This window comes from Aspergillus ruber (genome assembly GCF_000600275.1).
Source record: "Aspergillus ruber CBS 135680 unplaced genomic scaffold scaffold00060, whole genome shotgun sequence".
Lineage (NCBI taxonomy): Eukaryota > Fungi > Ascomycota > Eurotiomycetes > Eurotiales > Aspergillaceae > Aspergillus > Aspergillus ruber.
In genome coordinates this window covers 1-15,723 of record NW_024467356.1, presented here as the reverse complement: position 1 = coordinate 15,723, position 15,723 = coordinate 1, and the positions used below count along the sequence as shown (strand labels likewise).

Genomic DNA, 15,723 nt, shown 5'->3' with positions numbered 1-15,723 from the left:
GCCGACCCTTTGTGCCCTGTAGGCGACTGTGCCAGCAGCCTCTGTGGCGGCATATGAGGAGACATGTTGTCTGTCTCCCAGAGAAAGAGTGTCAGGTAATCCATATCCTGATGCCTAATAAACTCTTTCTCACCATCACCACACAGAAATAGCTCATTAACGTCATGTCACGGCCATAATTCTAGGGTGCATTCTAAAAACATAACCACTGCGCCAGGAGTAAAAGACTGGGATACTAAGCCGATAGGCTTAGTATTGCACTCACTTATATAGTTAAGTGTTTCATGCCGTTACACGTCAAAGAGACCCATCAGGCAGTATGTGGCGTCATCTACCCTGCAGTCTCCCTTTTTGCAGCCCAAAACATCCTCGCGCTACTATGTTCCTGGAGCTTGGATGTACCTCTCAAGATGCCTTCATCAATTGCAGTCGTGTCATGAATCAAGGAGCATAGCTCACTTTTTTCACCCAACATTAGTAGATATTGACGAGCTAGATTCCTATCTAATTTATTTGTAGTTCATCCACGAGAATATCGACTCTGGAGAGAGAAGAAGAAAATGAATCTTTCTACGGAAAAAAGAGGTTTTCCCCCATGATCTCTGTGACCGCGCCAAGTGCTTTCTTTATTTGCTTGTATGGTGGCCTTTGTCGATATCAGCAACTCAGGCGGCGTTGAGGCGTTAAGCCATCACAAAATTTACCAGGGCACTGCTACAATTCCTAGCCAGTATTAGTGTAGCTCTGCCGCGAGCATACCTACAGTGAACGGCGGAAAGAGATGATGAATGGGGACTGGAAGCATTGGAGACAGCTAGAGCAAGAGAAGGGTAGTAAGGAGGGTAGCCTAAGCTGAGAGTCAGCCTAGGCCACATTCGTCTTACCCCACAACACAAGGAGAGCACTCTGCTAATAGCCCTGAGCATATAGGCAGCTTGGGGTGAGAAAAAGGATCAGAAAGATTATAGGAGGAGGTGCTACCTCGGGAACTCATGAGGACAAGAGTCTGGGATTTAGTTAAAAGTCTCGAGTTCATTGAATATGGTCTGTTATAGCTTTAGGGCTCGATATGGACAATGAACTTGATTGAATGATAACAGCATAAGATTGACTAGTTGGGTTGTGTACTCGATGTGCGGCATTTGGAACCCGGGGATGACGATGGAAGTGGAAGGAGTAGATTCTCTATAGGTCCTGGGCGTAGATTATGGCTTTATATAGACATCATCCATGAGGAGCCTGGGTATGCTGCCTCAATTTTACTAAAGAAGGGGTTGGGATAAACCAGGTCCACTCCAAATTCGGTTACGCGAGATGTCTATACATCTAGTTGGTCCAGTTGAAGCAACACTGATATCGGCCCCGGCATGATGACAGCCATATTTTGATACATACTGGTACGAATCTTCCCCGCTATTTCTGAACTCGCTGCTCGAGACGGTCTATACACATGTTAGTCTCATCCACATTCAAAACATATCGCAACAAACATACGGATAAAAAGTAGTGTTTGCAAAAAGCCTCCCCACACTCGTAGTGTCCAAATTAGCCAGAGCAGCAACATATTCGCATGCACCATTTTCAGCACTTCGACAGAATATTCGCTCCAGCCAGTACGAAAAAGTTTTTGTATTAAAGTCCCGAAAGAGGCCTGTAAGGCAGTATCCCGGTGAAACAGAAGCGACCAACACCTTTTGCGGATCGAGACGATGGGATAGTTCTTGGGCCCACAAGACAACGAGAAACTTTGAGGCGTGATACCTGTCATAGCAGTTATATTTGTCTGGGTTGTTGAGAGAGTGTAATAGGTCGTGGAGATTGTGGTTTTCTATATCTGCCCATGCGTGTGCCTCGGATGATACGAGGAGTAGACGGCCTTGTACGGGACTCTTCAATAGAAGGGGAAGGAGTAAGAGAGATAGGATATAAGTACTTATAAAGTTGATCTTTTTTGTCAATTGGTACATGTATATTTTCATGGTTGATATAAACGCACCTGTAAAGTCTCTTCCCAACCAGTCTCCGGACAAATGGTATAATCAGTTCGATACACCCCCGCATTGAGAACCACCATATCTAAATGCGAGAGACGTTGAACATCCGCACCAAAGCGATGCAAAGACTCAAAGTATGCTGCATCAAGTGTCATCGCCTTCACCGTGGTATCATGATGAGCTCCATTCCTAAGCTCCTCTACCATCTCTTCGCCCCTGCTTTCGTTTCTGGCTGTGATGATAAGATGGCATCCAGCTTGGGCTAGAATCCGCGCACATTCCAGTCCACAGCCGCTGCTAGATCCTACAATTAGAATTCTTTTACCTCGAAAAGGCGTTAGGTCAAGGTCTGTTGCAGATAGTCGCTTTGCGGTGATGAGTCGATATACAAATGGAATCGGACCGTCTGGATCGAGACTGAAGGCTGCTGGATTCGACAAGGCGAATTTTATCATGTGAAATGAAGAAACACTCATTTTGGTTATATTTCCGGACGGCTCATAGATGGGGTTTGTTGAACGCCGAGCAAGATGAGCATGTCGTGGAGGGGCTCCATTAATCGCTACTTCCACGCACATCACGAGGCATACCGCTTGTCCGATCAGCCTTTAGGTCTAACAGATCATATTGACAGACTATACTGACAAATTATATCGATCGGCTTAAAAGCAGTTCTTAAGCGACGTTTAAACCTGCGATCTGCAGAACTATCTAGATATGGATACAGGCTTTTCATTTATGGTTTGTTGAGGTACTAATACCAGTGTCCTGCATATAGAGTAGATAGATAGAATACTTATCTAGACTTGCTCGATTTTGATATTGTTTTCACCTGTATACCATTTCCTTATACCAAAAATGCTACGCCCAAGAGAGATTGTGGCACACACAGTCCCAGCGGATATCCATGTATCAAACTGGGGACTTAATTGGTAAGTGTTACCTATCCTCCAAGGCTGTATACCCCCTGCTGAATCAAACCAGGTATTGGGCAGTAACTGCCATCTTTACCGTCGCTACACTGGCCTTTCTTATTGCAGGGATACTCACCCAAAGAAGGTCAATGCGCACATTATACTACCTTTCCGCATTGTCCTCATATGCAGGCTGTCTTGCCTATTTCACCATGGGGGCTGATTTAGGCTGGGTAGCGGTCCAGGTGGAGTTTCCCCAAGGAGCAGAAACAAGGGTTAGCACGCCGACACGACAGGTCTATTGGGTTCGCTACATTCTGTGGTTAGAACCCCTCTTCAAACTAAATCGAACATGTGGAATCCTTGATAGCGTACTAAGTGGATCGATTTAGGACTGTATCAGCCCCACTGGCGATGATTGAACTCTGTCTCCTCACCGGGGCCTCGTTCCGACTTATTTTCTTGGAGGCTGTGATATCTTTTTCAGCTATTGTGGCGACGTTGATCAGTGCTTTGATTCCGTCCTCATATAAGTGGGCTTATTTGTGAGTAGTACAATCGCTACTATCTATTACTACCCTGTAGATCACTCAACTGACACTCTGAATCAATTCAGCGGCTATGGAGCTCTCCCCTGGGCTGGCATTACGTATCTAGCAATCGTAACTGGATACAAAAATGTTTCAGCCAAACATGTTACCAGACGCAGTCGCTACATGGTGTGTGCCTTGTTTTGTATGGCGACGTGGCTGATGTATGGAGTGGTCTGGTGTATTAGTGAAGGGGCCAATATACTCTCGCCTAGTGTGGAGGGCGTTTTGTACGGGATTGCCGATGTGATTGGATTGGCGTATTTCGGCCTCGTGCTGTGGGCTGCGCAGGTGTAGAGGTGATTACTTGCGGTGTGCAGATGGAAGATGTATCGGGCGTTGATGTTGTGTCATGTGTGGATATTAAAGTCGTAGTTAGGTCTCTGAGACATGTTTGAGTATATTTTAATATACTAGATATTGCAGGAATGACACCAAAGGCTGTTGTAGTTGGTAAGCATCCATCTATTTGAAGTGATTGTAACTAAGCCATCATAGGTGCCGGAGCTGGAGGTGTAGCGACAGCTGCTCGATTAGCAAAACAAGGCTTTCAAGTGACGGTTATTGAGAAGAATGGGTTCATTGGTGGACGATGCTCTCTCATCACTCATAATGGCTACGTTAGCTTTTTGTCTTTCCCTCCTACCTGCTATTCATAAACTAACAACTTAACAGAGATTTGATCAAGGGCCCTCACTATTGCTGATGCCAGAAGTCTTCCATGACACGTTCAACCAACTAGGAACGTCACTGGAAGAGGAAGGAATTAAACTCTTGAAATGTGAACCCAACTACAGACTGTGGTTTACAGACAATGATAGCTTCGATCTTTCCACCGACATTGCAAGCCTCAAGCCCCAAATTGAAAAGTATGAAGGCAAAGAAGGCTTTCAAAACTTTTTACAATTCATGCAGGAATCTGGTCGTCATCATGATTTATCCCTCATTCATGTTCTTCGACGTAGATTTCCCAGTTTGCTGAGTATGTTGAGGCCGGGATTTCTACTGTCTGTGTTCAAGATGCATCCATTTGAAAGCATCCATGGTCGATTGAGTCGGTACTTTCGGTCTGAGAAGATGAGGAGGATCTTCACTTTTGCCAGCATGTATCTGGGGATGAATCCGTATGAAGCTCCAGGGACATATTCTCTGCTTCAATATACGGAATTGGCAGATGGGATCTGGTATCCGGCTGGGGGGTTCCAAAAGGTATCTCATACAGGGAGGTCTATGAATGAATACAGCTGACAAGGATAGGTCCTGGAAAGCATAGCAACGATTGGAAAAAGCTTTGGAGTTGAATATCGTCTCAATTCGCCTGTCTCCTCAATTCTTCTCTCAGGCGACAGCAAAAGCGCAACTGGCGTAGTGTTATCATCTGGCGAAAGGCTTGACGCAGATATTGTCGTGATAAATGCAGATCTTGTTTACGCATATCAAAATCTTCTCCCCGCATCCAAAGAAGCATGTCGCCTTTCAAACCGCCCTGCATCCTGCAGCAGCATCTCATTTTTCTGGTCCTTCGATAGGGTAGTTCCCGAATTAAAAGCACACAATATCTTCCTCGCAGAGAAATACGAGGAAAGCTTCGATGCCATCTTCAAATACCACAAGTTGCCAGACGAACCGTCGTTCTACGTGAATGTTCCTAGTCGAATTGACCGCACTGCCGCTCCAGACGAAAAAGATGCGGTCGTCGTCCTAGTACCGACCGGCCACCTCCTCGAGAATACAGAATCTATAACCGAGGCAGATTGGATAACCATCGTTTCCAAAGCAAGAGAAACAGCCATCAACACAATCGAAGCCCGAACGGGTGTTCGGGGGCTACGCGATATCCTAGTACATGAATCCATCGAGACACCAGTGAGCTGGAAGGAAAAGTTCAATCTAGATCGAGGGGCAATTCTCGGATTATCGCATTCATTCTTCAATGTTTTGAGCTTTCGTCCGAAGAACAAACACCCGGATATTGCGCGCTTGTATTTCGTCGGGGCGAGCACGCATCCAGGGACTGGCGTCCCGGTGTGTCTGGCAGGGAGTAAGTTGGTGGTTGACCAGGTTGTGGAGGATTGGAATGCAGACAAGAAAAGCTCTTTGGCTGGGATATGCTTGGTGATTGTGTCTATGCTGATTGTGATGGTGTCTCTCATGCCCTTTGTGACCTTTTGTCACCACGCTCTACACACAGTGATTTCCAGCTAGATTCATACATACATCTTAGCATAAAAAATCTGAAAGGTAATATTATGTCTTTTTTTTTTTTTTTTTTTTTTTTTTTTTTTTTGTCTATTGAGATAGATTTGCTCCACCAATAATGCAACTTGTACATGGTGAAACCCATAGCCGGTCACCGCTACCTCGAGCTGAAAATAATCGTGGATCGAAATTGGCATTAGACCCACTTATATTCCCTATTTCCATTTTTTCTGCAAGTTCTAGAGTTTATCTCTGGCATTATCGTATACCATCCTGCTTGTAGCTGCCGATCCGATCCACTCTGCCCACTATTCAATACATCGATAACGCCTTGTAAGCCACCCTCAACCTTCTCAAAAGAGGAATCTTCATCTTCCCCTTCATCCGTGGCAAATCTTCCTTTCGCAACATCTTTCCAATCTCCATATAGCTCTCCACTGTCACGCGAATGGGTCCCTGAACATCCAATGGTAACTCCCTGATTGCCTGCTCCGTCGATCGATAACATTCATCCGCCTTGTTGAGGAGTCTTGTCCGCAATTCGTTCAACTGCGGGTTATCTGGGCAACTCACAACATGTGCCGGTGTAAGGTTTTTCTCTTCCAGCCAGCTGGTTGGGAAATAGACTCGGTGGATTTCTGCGTCGCGCGAGATGTCCCGGGCGATATTGACGTACTGAAGCGCTTGCCCCATGCGCGAGCCTGCTGTGAGAATTTGTCGGTGTGTGTCATAACATCCGATATTAGATGTGGTCAGTTCAATGACTAGTTTTGCTATTGTGCCGGCAACGTGGAATGCGTATCGTTCTAGGTCTTTTTCCGTTGAGATGGGGAACGTGTTGTTTTCGGCGTCAAAGTCAAGATCGGTTTCGAATCCTTTCAGTAGACCTTGTAAGGGCTCAATGGATAACCTATCAATAGGCAGTCGTTCGATTGAAGATAGCAACAGTGGATGAGCAAGAGCAAATTTCGAGATGTCCTCTCCTGCAAATCTTTTTTCCAAGAGAACTGCGCATTCTTGTACCACAGTGTGAGCTGTATTTCTGTCTGGTGCTTCATCAACCAGATCATCTATCACTCGACAGAAGGAATAACTATCAAAATTAGCCTTATCAACTCATGATCCAGGCAGTAAAGGTCACTCACAGAAAGATCAGGTCAATCCGAAGCCGACCCACAAACATAGCACTACCCAAATACATACTCTGACTTTGCTGTTTGAGCCTCTCGACAGCATCACCGAGGGCATTTATAAATGCTAGGTCCAGTGGTTTGCCGTGTCCCTCAATGAAAACTGTCACCAATTGCCCAAATGAAGGACATTCAGATACCTTTCCATCAGTAGTAGCCATATTATATACAGCCAGTGCAATGGCATTGTCAGTGGCCATCTGCCCCATGACGATCATGGCATTCGTTACCAGGAAAAAAAGCGCTTCTCTGAGACACGTTAGACTAAATGACTGCTTTGCACGGTGTAGATAGATAAGGTACTCACTCAATGTCTAACCAACCCCATAACTGAATGTCGAGTTTTGTGTTCTTCTCAATCACCCAAGTCCCGTTCCCTAGTGCGATAGTATCTACACACCACAGATATGCAGTCGGTATACATATCACAAGGAGTATATCTCTGCATGGGAGGCGAAGCATAAAACTCCATGCAGCGAGCCTGCATCATCACTATTAGTCTAGCTAGGTCTCCAAGAACATGCACATACGGGATACCATACCACTGAATCAACATAAAAGGACTAACCCAACCCACAATCAGTCCGAGATAGGTAAACTTCCCCCCATAATGTATGCCAGCAAAACCCAAACCCAGACATATGACGATAAATACGATCCCAATATTCCTCTTCCACACATCCGATGGGCTCAGATACATCGGTTTAACAAGCCGCTTAGTTAAAATAATATACAACAAACTCGTATTGTATGTCTGAATGATGAAGAAGAAGACTTCCTCAATAGGTATTGACCATATTGCCGGCCCTAGAACTGCGTCTGGTTGGTATGTCCAGATTTGGTTCTCGATGAGACACGAGTCCCATGGGATGGTGGATAGTACAGCAATCTTGATGAGGTTAGTTAATGATTTGAACGTCGGAGTAAAGGACATACTGTAATGAGAGTCGATATCCTGTATAGATCTAGTTTTGTGAAGAATGGCCAGTATGCAATTGTCATCACCACTGCTGGTGGGATGTTATATGTGAGGTGTCTACAGCATACATTGTTAGTCCGCACATATGTTCCAAGTCAGACAACAAAACTTACACCAAAAGATAGTCTAGTCCCATTGTCAATACTTTTGAATGATGTCTTTTGAATTGACAGTGTTGAGAAAACGGAATGCTATATAGTTAATATCCGGAATATTTTTGTTTTGCTGCTTTATTTCCGCAGGTGTGTGGTAATATTACACATTTTCATCATGCATGGTGACGATCATGCATATAGCTAGCTATCCACTGACAAATAGTTTGAAAATCACTCTTGAACTGTATTACTGTGGCTGAGCGAACAAAATGTGGATAAAGTCCACACTACATAAATAGATAGTAAAGATAGAACCACGCATTGCCAAAAGCGAGACGGAAATACTGTCGACAAACCAAAGACAGATATATATTCAGTTTTTATCAACATGTCTCAGGAAACGAAACCTCAATTCAAATCTCCGTAAGACCCACATAGCAATATACACCGCGTACTAATACAGATCTGATCAATTACTCCACACAATGCAGTCTACAAACGGGCAACTTCGCCCCAGTCCACCACCAACACACCCTAACACCATGCAAATACCACGGCACCATCCCCCCAGAACTAATCGGCGGGCAATATATCCGCAATGGCGCAAACTCATATATCCCGCAGCAGTCTAACCGGGCAGAACACTGGTTTGACGGTGATGGCATGCTGAGCGGTGTATTCTTTCGCCGCACGACAAATGGCGTGAGACCCGAATATGTGAATCGTTTCATTGTTACAGATATATTTCGCACCGCGGTTGAGAATCCTCTCCTCCAGGCGCCAGTATTACCCAGTATTGCTACGTTGATCGATCCGGCGTCGAGTCTGGTCAGGATTGTATGTGCGGTGCTGCGGACGGTTGGTATTGTGATCTGGTCGTGGTTTTCGAGGCCGATTAGGAGAATCGGCGTCGCGAACACGAGTATCATTCACCATGATGGGAGGATGTTGGCGACGTGTGAGAGTGGGCCACCTATAAGGGTGTTGCTGCCCCAGCTTTACACGGTGGGATGGTTTGATGGGTGGAAAGCAGAGGGGGAGAGTATCAAGAGTGCTAACGATAATCCTGGTTTTGGGAAATCGGGCTTACTGGGTTCTCTCCGAGAATGGACGACGGGACATGTATGTATATCTTACTTATCACCTTAGTACCATGCCACGTTAACAATACAACAGCCACATGTCGATCCCCAGTCTGGCGAATTGGTTGTATTCCACTCCACTTTTATCAAGCCATATGTGCGATATTCTGTCATATCCAGTGAGAAAAAACAGCAAAGGGGAGAAGCTAGATATCTACTCAACATGCCCGTCCCAGGCATCTTCTCACCAAAAATGATGCACGATTTTGGCGTCTCACACAATCACACAGTCATCATCGACATGCCCTTATCATTGGATCCCTTTAATCTAACCCGAAATAAACCCGTTGTGGCCTTCAATCCGAATGGAACAACAAGATTCGGTGTGTTTCCTCGATACGCACCAGATAAAGTGCAGTGGTTTGAAACGGATGCCCATACTATATTCCACACGGTTAATACATGGGATGAGCCATTTTCACCTGAGAAGGGTGAGAATGAATCCAAAGTCAACATGATTTGCTGCAGAATGAAAACCGCCTCGGTATTATTCTCCGCAGGCAACATCCAACCACCCACAACCGAAATGGTAGAACAATGTCGATTATATTACTACCAATTCAATCTCACCACCAAGCAAATAACGAAACAATGGGCTTTCTCGGCTATTGAACTGGAATTCGTGAAAATTGCGCCTCATCTCGAGATGAGCAATGCCCGTTTCGTGTATGGTTGTTCTACCAGGAATGGTTCGTTTAACGAAGCTCTCGGCGCAGGACCTAAAATCGACTGTTTAACTAAAATCGACGTGGCTGAATTGTTGGATCGTGCTGGTAGAGAGTTACCAGGGCCGGTATCAGGATGTGTGGATGGGAGATCTATACAGGAGGTTATGGAGAGTGACGATCTTAACGATCCAGTGACAGTTTTTCAAATGCCAGGTGGATGGTATGCACAAGAATGTTCATTTATTCCACGAAGCGATGCAGTAAAAGAAGATGATGGATGGTTGGTAACACTTGTGTTTGATGAATCGCAACTTGATCAGGATGGCGATGCTGTTGATGATGCGAAGAGTGAGTTGTGGGTTATTGATGCGAAGAATATGAGGGATGTGGTGACTAGAATTGTACTGCCTCAGCGGGTCCCGTATGGACTTCATGGGAACTGGTTCTCAGAAGACGAGATTATGAGGCAGAGACCTGTTGAGAGCTTGAGGAGTGTAGTATATTGACAAAACTGGGTGTAGATCCAATTATGATGTATGCATGTATGGTGTATGCACTCTGTACTTCAATAATGAAGGCATGCATATGTTCAAAAGTCTGCGCTGGAAATACGAGCAAGCAAATGCAAAAAGATCCAATACAAATCAAACAAACCACTTCATTGTTTTCTACACTTATACACAATCAGTGCAGCAATAAACAATACATCTACAGCAGACTATTGTGGTCAATTTGCAAAATCCCAGATTTGTTTTCTTTCTGCTGGCAGAATAAATTCTGGACTAATGACTAAAACTTACTTGGCTTTACCATTTGGCTACAAGTCCTAAGCATCACGTAGAGGTACAAGTCTTGCTTAGATGTCGTACACAAGGCCCATATGATTAGCAACAGAAAACACCAAACGCCCAAATACCAACTATTTACAGGACAATAGGGTTGCAATAATCAGACTCCTCATAATCGTCGTCATCATTTAAGTTGATTAATTTTTACGACCCTCCTCCTCTGAGTCCAAGTTGATTGGATTACCAGCGAGCAACCCCTGGCCAGCCAAACAAACCGAGGAAAGTTATATCCACAGGCACACATGTGAGATGAAGCAATTCTCATCCTTATCATTATATAGTGCCATTCTCCATCTCTGAAAGGAGGCCCTTTATAGCTTCATCTTCTAGCTGTCGCGAAATTGGATTGTGTGTACATGTTGATCGAAGTCTTGCACGAAGCCGTTTGACGGTTTGATGATGGACTCGGTAGTCTTCATTCTGGAGTACATCACGCACGTCATTCTCTTCCCGGGAATTTTGGAGGAAAAAATGTGACGACTCATATTTGACGACTCATGTATGACGGCTCAACACTGCAGCAATGAATGATACATCGCAAATGCTGCTACTCAGCCATGTTGTTATGGGGTTCTCGTACGAACCCAAAGGATGGCAGTTTGGCTAAGACCAGCACAGAACGCAGCCAGCAAGGGGACCGAAACGACTATTGACGACCTTCGTACGATCCCCTTACATGAAGACTATCGGTGACCTTTTCGGTCAACTCCTGACCTCCGAGAACACTATTTGGAATCTCATTCCCGTACGACCATAAAAGACTGCTCCCACCTCTGCCCTATTTGTTCCTTCTTCAACGATTCCTTCTTGTATAGTAAAGGGTAGCTTTAGGTTAAGACAACTTGAGTTAAACCCCTAACAGTGCATATAGCAAGGAGATTGAGAACTTGATCCAGGGGCATATCACCCATATCACTAAGGTTGAGTTCTTTGAGGCATTTAAGGCCGCATTCTTTGCCTTGTTTAGTGAAAGAAATATACAGTCAGGTTTTCAAGGGTCAGGATTAGTCCCATATAACCCAGACACTGTGATTTCTAAGCTAGATGTCAAGTTACACACACCAACACCTACTGGACCACCTGCAATTATGGACCCTTGGATTTTTAGGACACCACAAAACCCAGTCGAGGCCACTTCGCAATCTGAGTATATTAAATCCAGAATCACTGTCACGGTGCCAGCCGTGATGTATACACGTGACTAGGCACGTGACCCACACAAGATATTGATGAGATCTGATAGGTCGGATCAAAGGGGTAACGTTAGTCCGACTAGCGAACCTCCGATATATGGCCAGCGTTCGCCACATATAGATAATCAAGCACTCATCAAGCACTCAAGCACCCGTGTACTCTAGGCTACATTAGATAGAGTATATCAATCGTTCGTTTTAATTGGGTCTTCTACATAATGCACGCACCTGTCAAGAAGATGAAGAAGTATTTGATGGATATAATTCTGACTAGACTTAATTGATTATCTGTGTTGTGGCAAATTGCGGTTGTGAACAATATCATGGTGGTGGTTAGGTGTGTTATTTGCTATGCTGCGTCGTTCACTATGCACCTACGTTACAGGTTTTTTTTTTTTTTTTCTCTGCAGGCACGCGGGGACGAGCCAGTCAGGGCAGGAGAAAACCGGTGATGCCCGGGGTCGACGACAGCTTAGGGACTAGAGTAGTCTGATAATACTCCCCCCACAGCGGGTCACTCATCCCTTTACAACCATAGCATCGCCGGGCTAGACAGATGATTCAGTGGCCACCTCTGTAGCCATGATACTCTCTGCACGGCTCATGTCATCATCTGAGGGCATGTTGACGATGATCATATACAACACTTTCTATATCACAGAACACCTCATTTAGTACCATTTAATCATGGCAATGGGGAAGAGAAAGTAAAGAACCCACATCAGCAATATTGCGCCGCGCTCCACGTCCCTCGCCGTTCCGGGCCTCCCCCCGCCAAGTGGTGTTGTAGGGAACCAACCCCCCTGTAGCCAGCGATATTGGGGATTTGTTGGTGTTGTCGTTGGGGTCGGCGAACTTGGACGTAAACGCGCGATTTGGGGGCGCTGCCAAGGGGCTCGTCGGGTTCCTCGCCGCCTGGACCCAGTTTGATAGATCGTCAGTAGTCCATTCTTCTCTCCCTCTACACATCTCCGGGGAGGGGACGAGGCTCACATATTCTGCCTGCGCCCGTCGGTCGTAGTAATCCGCCACAAACTTGCGGAACTTCTTATACCTTCCCAGTTTCTCCGCCTGCTCGGTGTTGGCGTTGGTCTCCAGCCAATCCAGGACGGGGAAGACCAGCGGAGCGGATTCTGGGAACTCAGAAGGCCCAGTAGTGCCGCTGTGGGTGCGCAGCTTATCTGTGTACTTGCGCACGCCTGTCTTCACATCCGAGGTCGTGGAAATTGCCGTGGCCAACGACTCGTCGGTCATAGCTTCCTCGTAGGTATTGTCAAAGGAGAGCACCAGGCAATAAAGTCCGCGCGGCTGGAAGAAGCCCTGGTTTAGCTTTTGCAGGAAGGTGTTGGCCCTGTTGCATAGTCAGCTTGACATTCTTCTCTCTGCTCCAGATACTCATCTTAATCACGCACTGCACACGGCCCCTCATCTCCATGGCAATGGCGTTGACAACCTGGATGGCGAATCCCACCCCGCACCCGATGGCGTGTCCCGGCAAGGCAAAGGCTGCGGCGGCCGTCAAATTGGTGGCCATCATCCACTGCGGTGCCCGGCTGGCGCGCGTAAATGTCACCAGGAAATCCATGAAGGTATCCTGATTGATGTCACAAACCTGGAGGTCCGGCGCATAGGCTCTCACGAAGCCCCGGACGCGCACTCCGGGCCGACGCTGGGGGATGATGACGGGCAACGAGAGTCGACTTGTGGACGCGCTGCCCGGGGAAGGAGGCGGGTATCGCTGGAGGAAATCATCTGCCAGATGGGCTGGATTACGGATCTTCTTTGGTTGGTCCTCGCTGTCCGAAGGGGGACCCTGACATAGCTCGTCCTGGATCTCATCCAGCGCCCACTGTTCGTCTTCCGGGGGAATACGCGCAACGTCATCTTTTCTCGATGAAGATTCATTTTCTATCAGTGCCATACCGATTGCGACGAAGATAGCTAACTAACGTACTCTCAGTGGGAGTCTCTGGTGTCTTGTGGCGGTGGATAGCCTCGGCCACCAGACCGATGCTGGCAGCGATTGCCATGTTCATCCTCTCCAGAACGACAACCATTTTGCGCTTTCCTTCTTGCTTTCTTTTTCTCAGTTGAGTTCTCTACAAACAAAGTCACAGTCGAAAAAGGAAGGAAAGTGAGAGGAAGAGTCAGAGGGGTCCTGTCAGACGGGTATCAGCAGAGCGTCACCAGTAGCACCCGAAGAACAAGTGAAAGAAGGCCAGCCAGGCGGGGCAGCCCAGGATGCAGCCACATCCACTGGCTTCTGGTTTTCTGATCCACTGTCATCCTGTCGTGATAGCGTTTTTCACGCTGATGTTAGGTCGGATTTTGGGCTGTGATGGGGTTCTCCTCAGACAAAGGTTGTGGCGATGAAGCCACGGATTGGCCAGTTGTGGCATGGGGTGTTGCGCTAAAATCCGCTATTAATAGATAATCTGACTGCCACGGGCTCGGAATAGCAGATACTAACGAGCTGAATTCCTATCTAAACTAATGTAGCCATCGACGGGAATATCGAATCTAGAGAAAGAAAGGGAGACCTATCCAGAGGATGAAGGAGTTTTATAGCCACTATACGACATGGTTCTACTAATGTAGGTGTTGTTTGTCATTATTAGCCTTATATACAGCGTCGAGCCGCATATACGACGTCAAGCCATCACACTGAATACATTTTTTCAATCGCTTGAATTGTTGTTGAAGTGTGACAGGGTATATGACTAATGAATATAAGAACTATACAAAAGATCGTGAATGTCGTCCTGGAACCAGGTAGTATCACCGTGGTGTGGGTGATTCCTCTCTAGCGCATTCACCGAGGCTCACCCCTAGTTGCGACCAAAAAAGCAGCCCCCTATTATTTTACTTAAATACAGTTATATTCCTTTGCAAAGAGCTTGCTAGTACATACGACCATAGGGTGTGGAAAACAGGGCTTCCCGTCCGCTCAGCCGTACTTAAGCCACATGTTAAGTGCGGCAAACCGTCACTTTTGCCCTTTGCTCGTTATTGCTCCAAGGGTGATTTCCAGGTGAGCACTAGTTGAGTGTAGGTGATTGGGGTGATGCCTTTACAGTCGAGGGTGAGCGTTGGGGTGATGAGTGGGTGAGCATGGCCTTGCGAAACCAAACAGTACTAAATGATTATTTGGCATAAATGGGCTGTTGTTTCGCTCGAGCATCATCTTTGTTAGAGATAGGGTATTGAGACCGCGTGATGAGCGCACTGCGGACTGTATGCGTAGTATTGGAGAGACTAATCGCTGGTGTCCTGAAGTCCGACCACCAGCGCCGCGAAGTAATTGATAAGGAATAACGTCGGACCGATTAGGCAAGCCCCGCCGGTCCGATGATATGGACCAACATGGACGCACGTTTAAATAGACAAGCACTCAAGCACCCTGACTATCGTATACGGCGAGAATATATTGTCCTCTTTCGTTTTAATAGATTCCTCCATCTAAGACCTCGTCTAATTGCGGATCATTGACACCTCCGATTCCCCGAATCCCCACTTCAGTATTCTCGCGGCGGTCACATGACTGGCGTTGGTCATGTGACCCGCTATCTATGTACATGGATAAATAATGCATAAGTCCGCACTGCGCATACATTACACGTCGATCATCAGCAGCATATTGGAATTCCACGCTAGCCACCGATTACAGAAGCATTGCGATCGCCAATCCTATGCCCGACTTCAGTATGGGGGAAGCCCCGGGCGCCTGCGAATCCCCGACTGCTTCCCTCCGGGAGCCCACCACCCCGAAGCGACCGCCCAAACGACCGAGACCAGAAACACCAAAGAGAACCACACAACCTGCTCCTACCCTCGGGAACTGGCAACTACCTGGCCAGTCTGTTCAGGACACGCCCCCAGCATCCCCCTCCCACGAAACCCCCCAGAGCCAA

General features: G+C 46.6%; 6 protein-coding genes across 6 annotated transcripts; 3 read left to right on the top strand and 3 right to left on the bottom strand.

Annotated features, from left to right (window-relative positions):
* Positions 1-1,191: 1,191 nt before the first annotated feature.
* EURHEDRAFT_534537 (NAD(P)-binding protein) lies at positions 1,192-2,489 on the bottom strand. The gene is made up of 3 exons (XM_040787296.1): positions 1,997-2,489; positions 1,495-1,946; positions 1,192-1,442 (listed from the first exon to the last, which is right to left on the bottom strand). The coding sequence occupies exons 1-3, from the start codon at positions 2,468-2,470 to the stop codon at positions 1,319-1,321; spliced, it is 1,050 nt and encodes a 349-aa protein (XP_040633820.1). The 5' UTR covers positions 2,471-2,489; the 3' UTR covers positions 1,192-1,318.
* A 412-nt stretch (positions 2,490-2,901) lies between these two features.
* On the top strand, positions 2,902-3,795 carry EURHEDRAFT_552029 (family A G protein-coupled receptor-like protein; the record flags this gene model as incomplete). Its single annotated transcript, XM_040787547.1, has 3 exons — positions 2,902-3,230; positions 3,301-3,453; positions 3,525-3,795. The coding sequence occupies 3 exons, from the start codon at positions 2,902-2,904 to the stop codon at positions 3,793-3,795; spliced, it is 753 nt and encodes a 250-aa protein (XP_040633819.1).
* A 131-nt stretch (positions 3,796-3,926) lies between these two features.
* On the top strand, positions 3,927-5,703 carry EURHEDRAFT_407153 (phytoene desaturase family protein; the record flags this gene model as incomplete). The annotated part of the gene is made up of 4 exons (XM_040780504.1): positions 3,927-3,951; positions 3,997-4,118; positions 4,174-4,707; positions 4,756-5,703. 4 exons carry the CDS (start codon positions 3,927-3,929, stop codon positions 5,701-5,703), a joined length of 1,629 nt encoding a protein of 542 aa, XP_040633818.1.
* A 193-nt stretch (positions 5,704-5,896) lies between these two features.
* Positions 5,897-8,002, bottom strand: EURHEDRAFT_552021 (phytoene synthase; the record flags this gene model as incomplete). The annotated part of the gene is made up of 6 exons (XM_040787546.1): positions 5,897-6,790; positions 6,843-7,136; positions 7,195-7,368; positions 7,430-7,776; positions 7,824-7,923; positions 7,980-8,002. 6 exons carry the CDS (start codon positions 8,000-8,002, stop codon positions 6,010-6,012), a joined length of 1,719 nt encoding a protein of 572 aa, XP_040633817.1. The 3' UTR covers positions 5,897-6,009.
* Positions 8,003-8,349: 347 nt separating this feature from the next.
* EURHEDRAFT_382245 (carotenoid oxygenase family protein) lies at positions 8,350-10,277 on the top strand (the record flags this gene model as incomplete). The annotated part of the gene is made up of 3 exons (XM_040779512.1): positions 8,350-8,384; positions 8,453-9,083; positions 9,138-10,277. The coding sequence occupies 3 exons, from the start codon at positions 8,350-8,352 to the stop codon at positions 10,275-10,277; spliced, it is 1,806 nt and encodes a 601-aa protein (XP_040633816.1).
* Positions 10,278-12,360: 2,083 nt separating this feature from the next.
* Positions 12,361-13,842, bottom strand: EURHEDRAFT_467899 (uncharacterized protein; the record flags this gene model as incomplete). The annotated part of the gene is made up of 5 exons (XM_040785220.1): positions 12,361-12,462; positions 12,533-12,727; positions 12,806-13,163; positions 13,225-13,696; positions 13,767-13,842. 5 exons carry the CDS (start codon positions 13,840-13,842, stop codon positions 12,361-12,363), a joined length of 1,203 nt encoding a protein of 400 aa, XP_040633815.1.
* Positions 13,843-15,723: the final 1,881 nt, after the last annotated feature.

Excerpts from the sequence above, each read along its gene's own strand:
- EURHEDRAFT_534537 (XM_040787296.1), bottom strand. The coding sequence starts at position 2,470 with ATGAGTGTTTCTTCATTTCACATGATAAAATTCGCCTTGTCGAATCCA. Across the intron at positions 1,947-1,996 it reads GTTGGGAAGAGACTTTACAG|ATCAACTTTATAAGTACTTA; the intron begins GTGCGTTTATAT and ends TTGACAAAAAAG. Across the intron at positions 1,443-1,494 it reads GCAAACACTACTTTTTATCC|ACCGTCTCGAGCAGCGAGTT; the intron begins GTATGTTTGTTG and ends ACATGTGTATAG.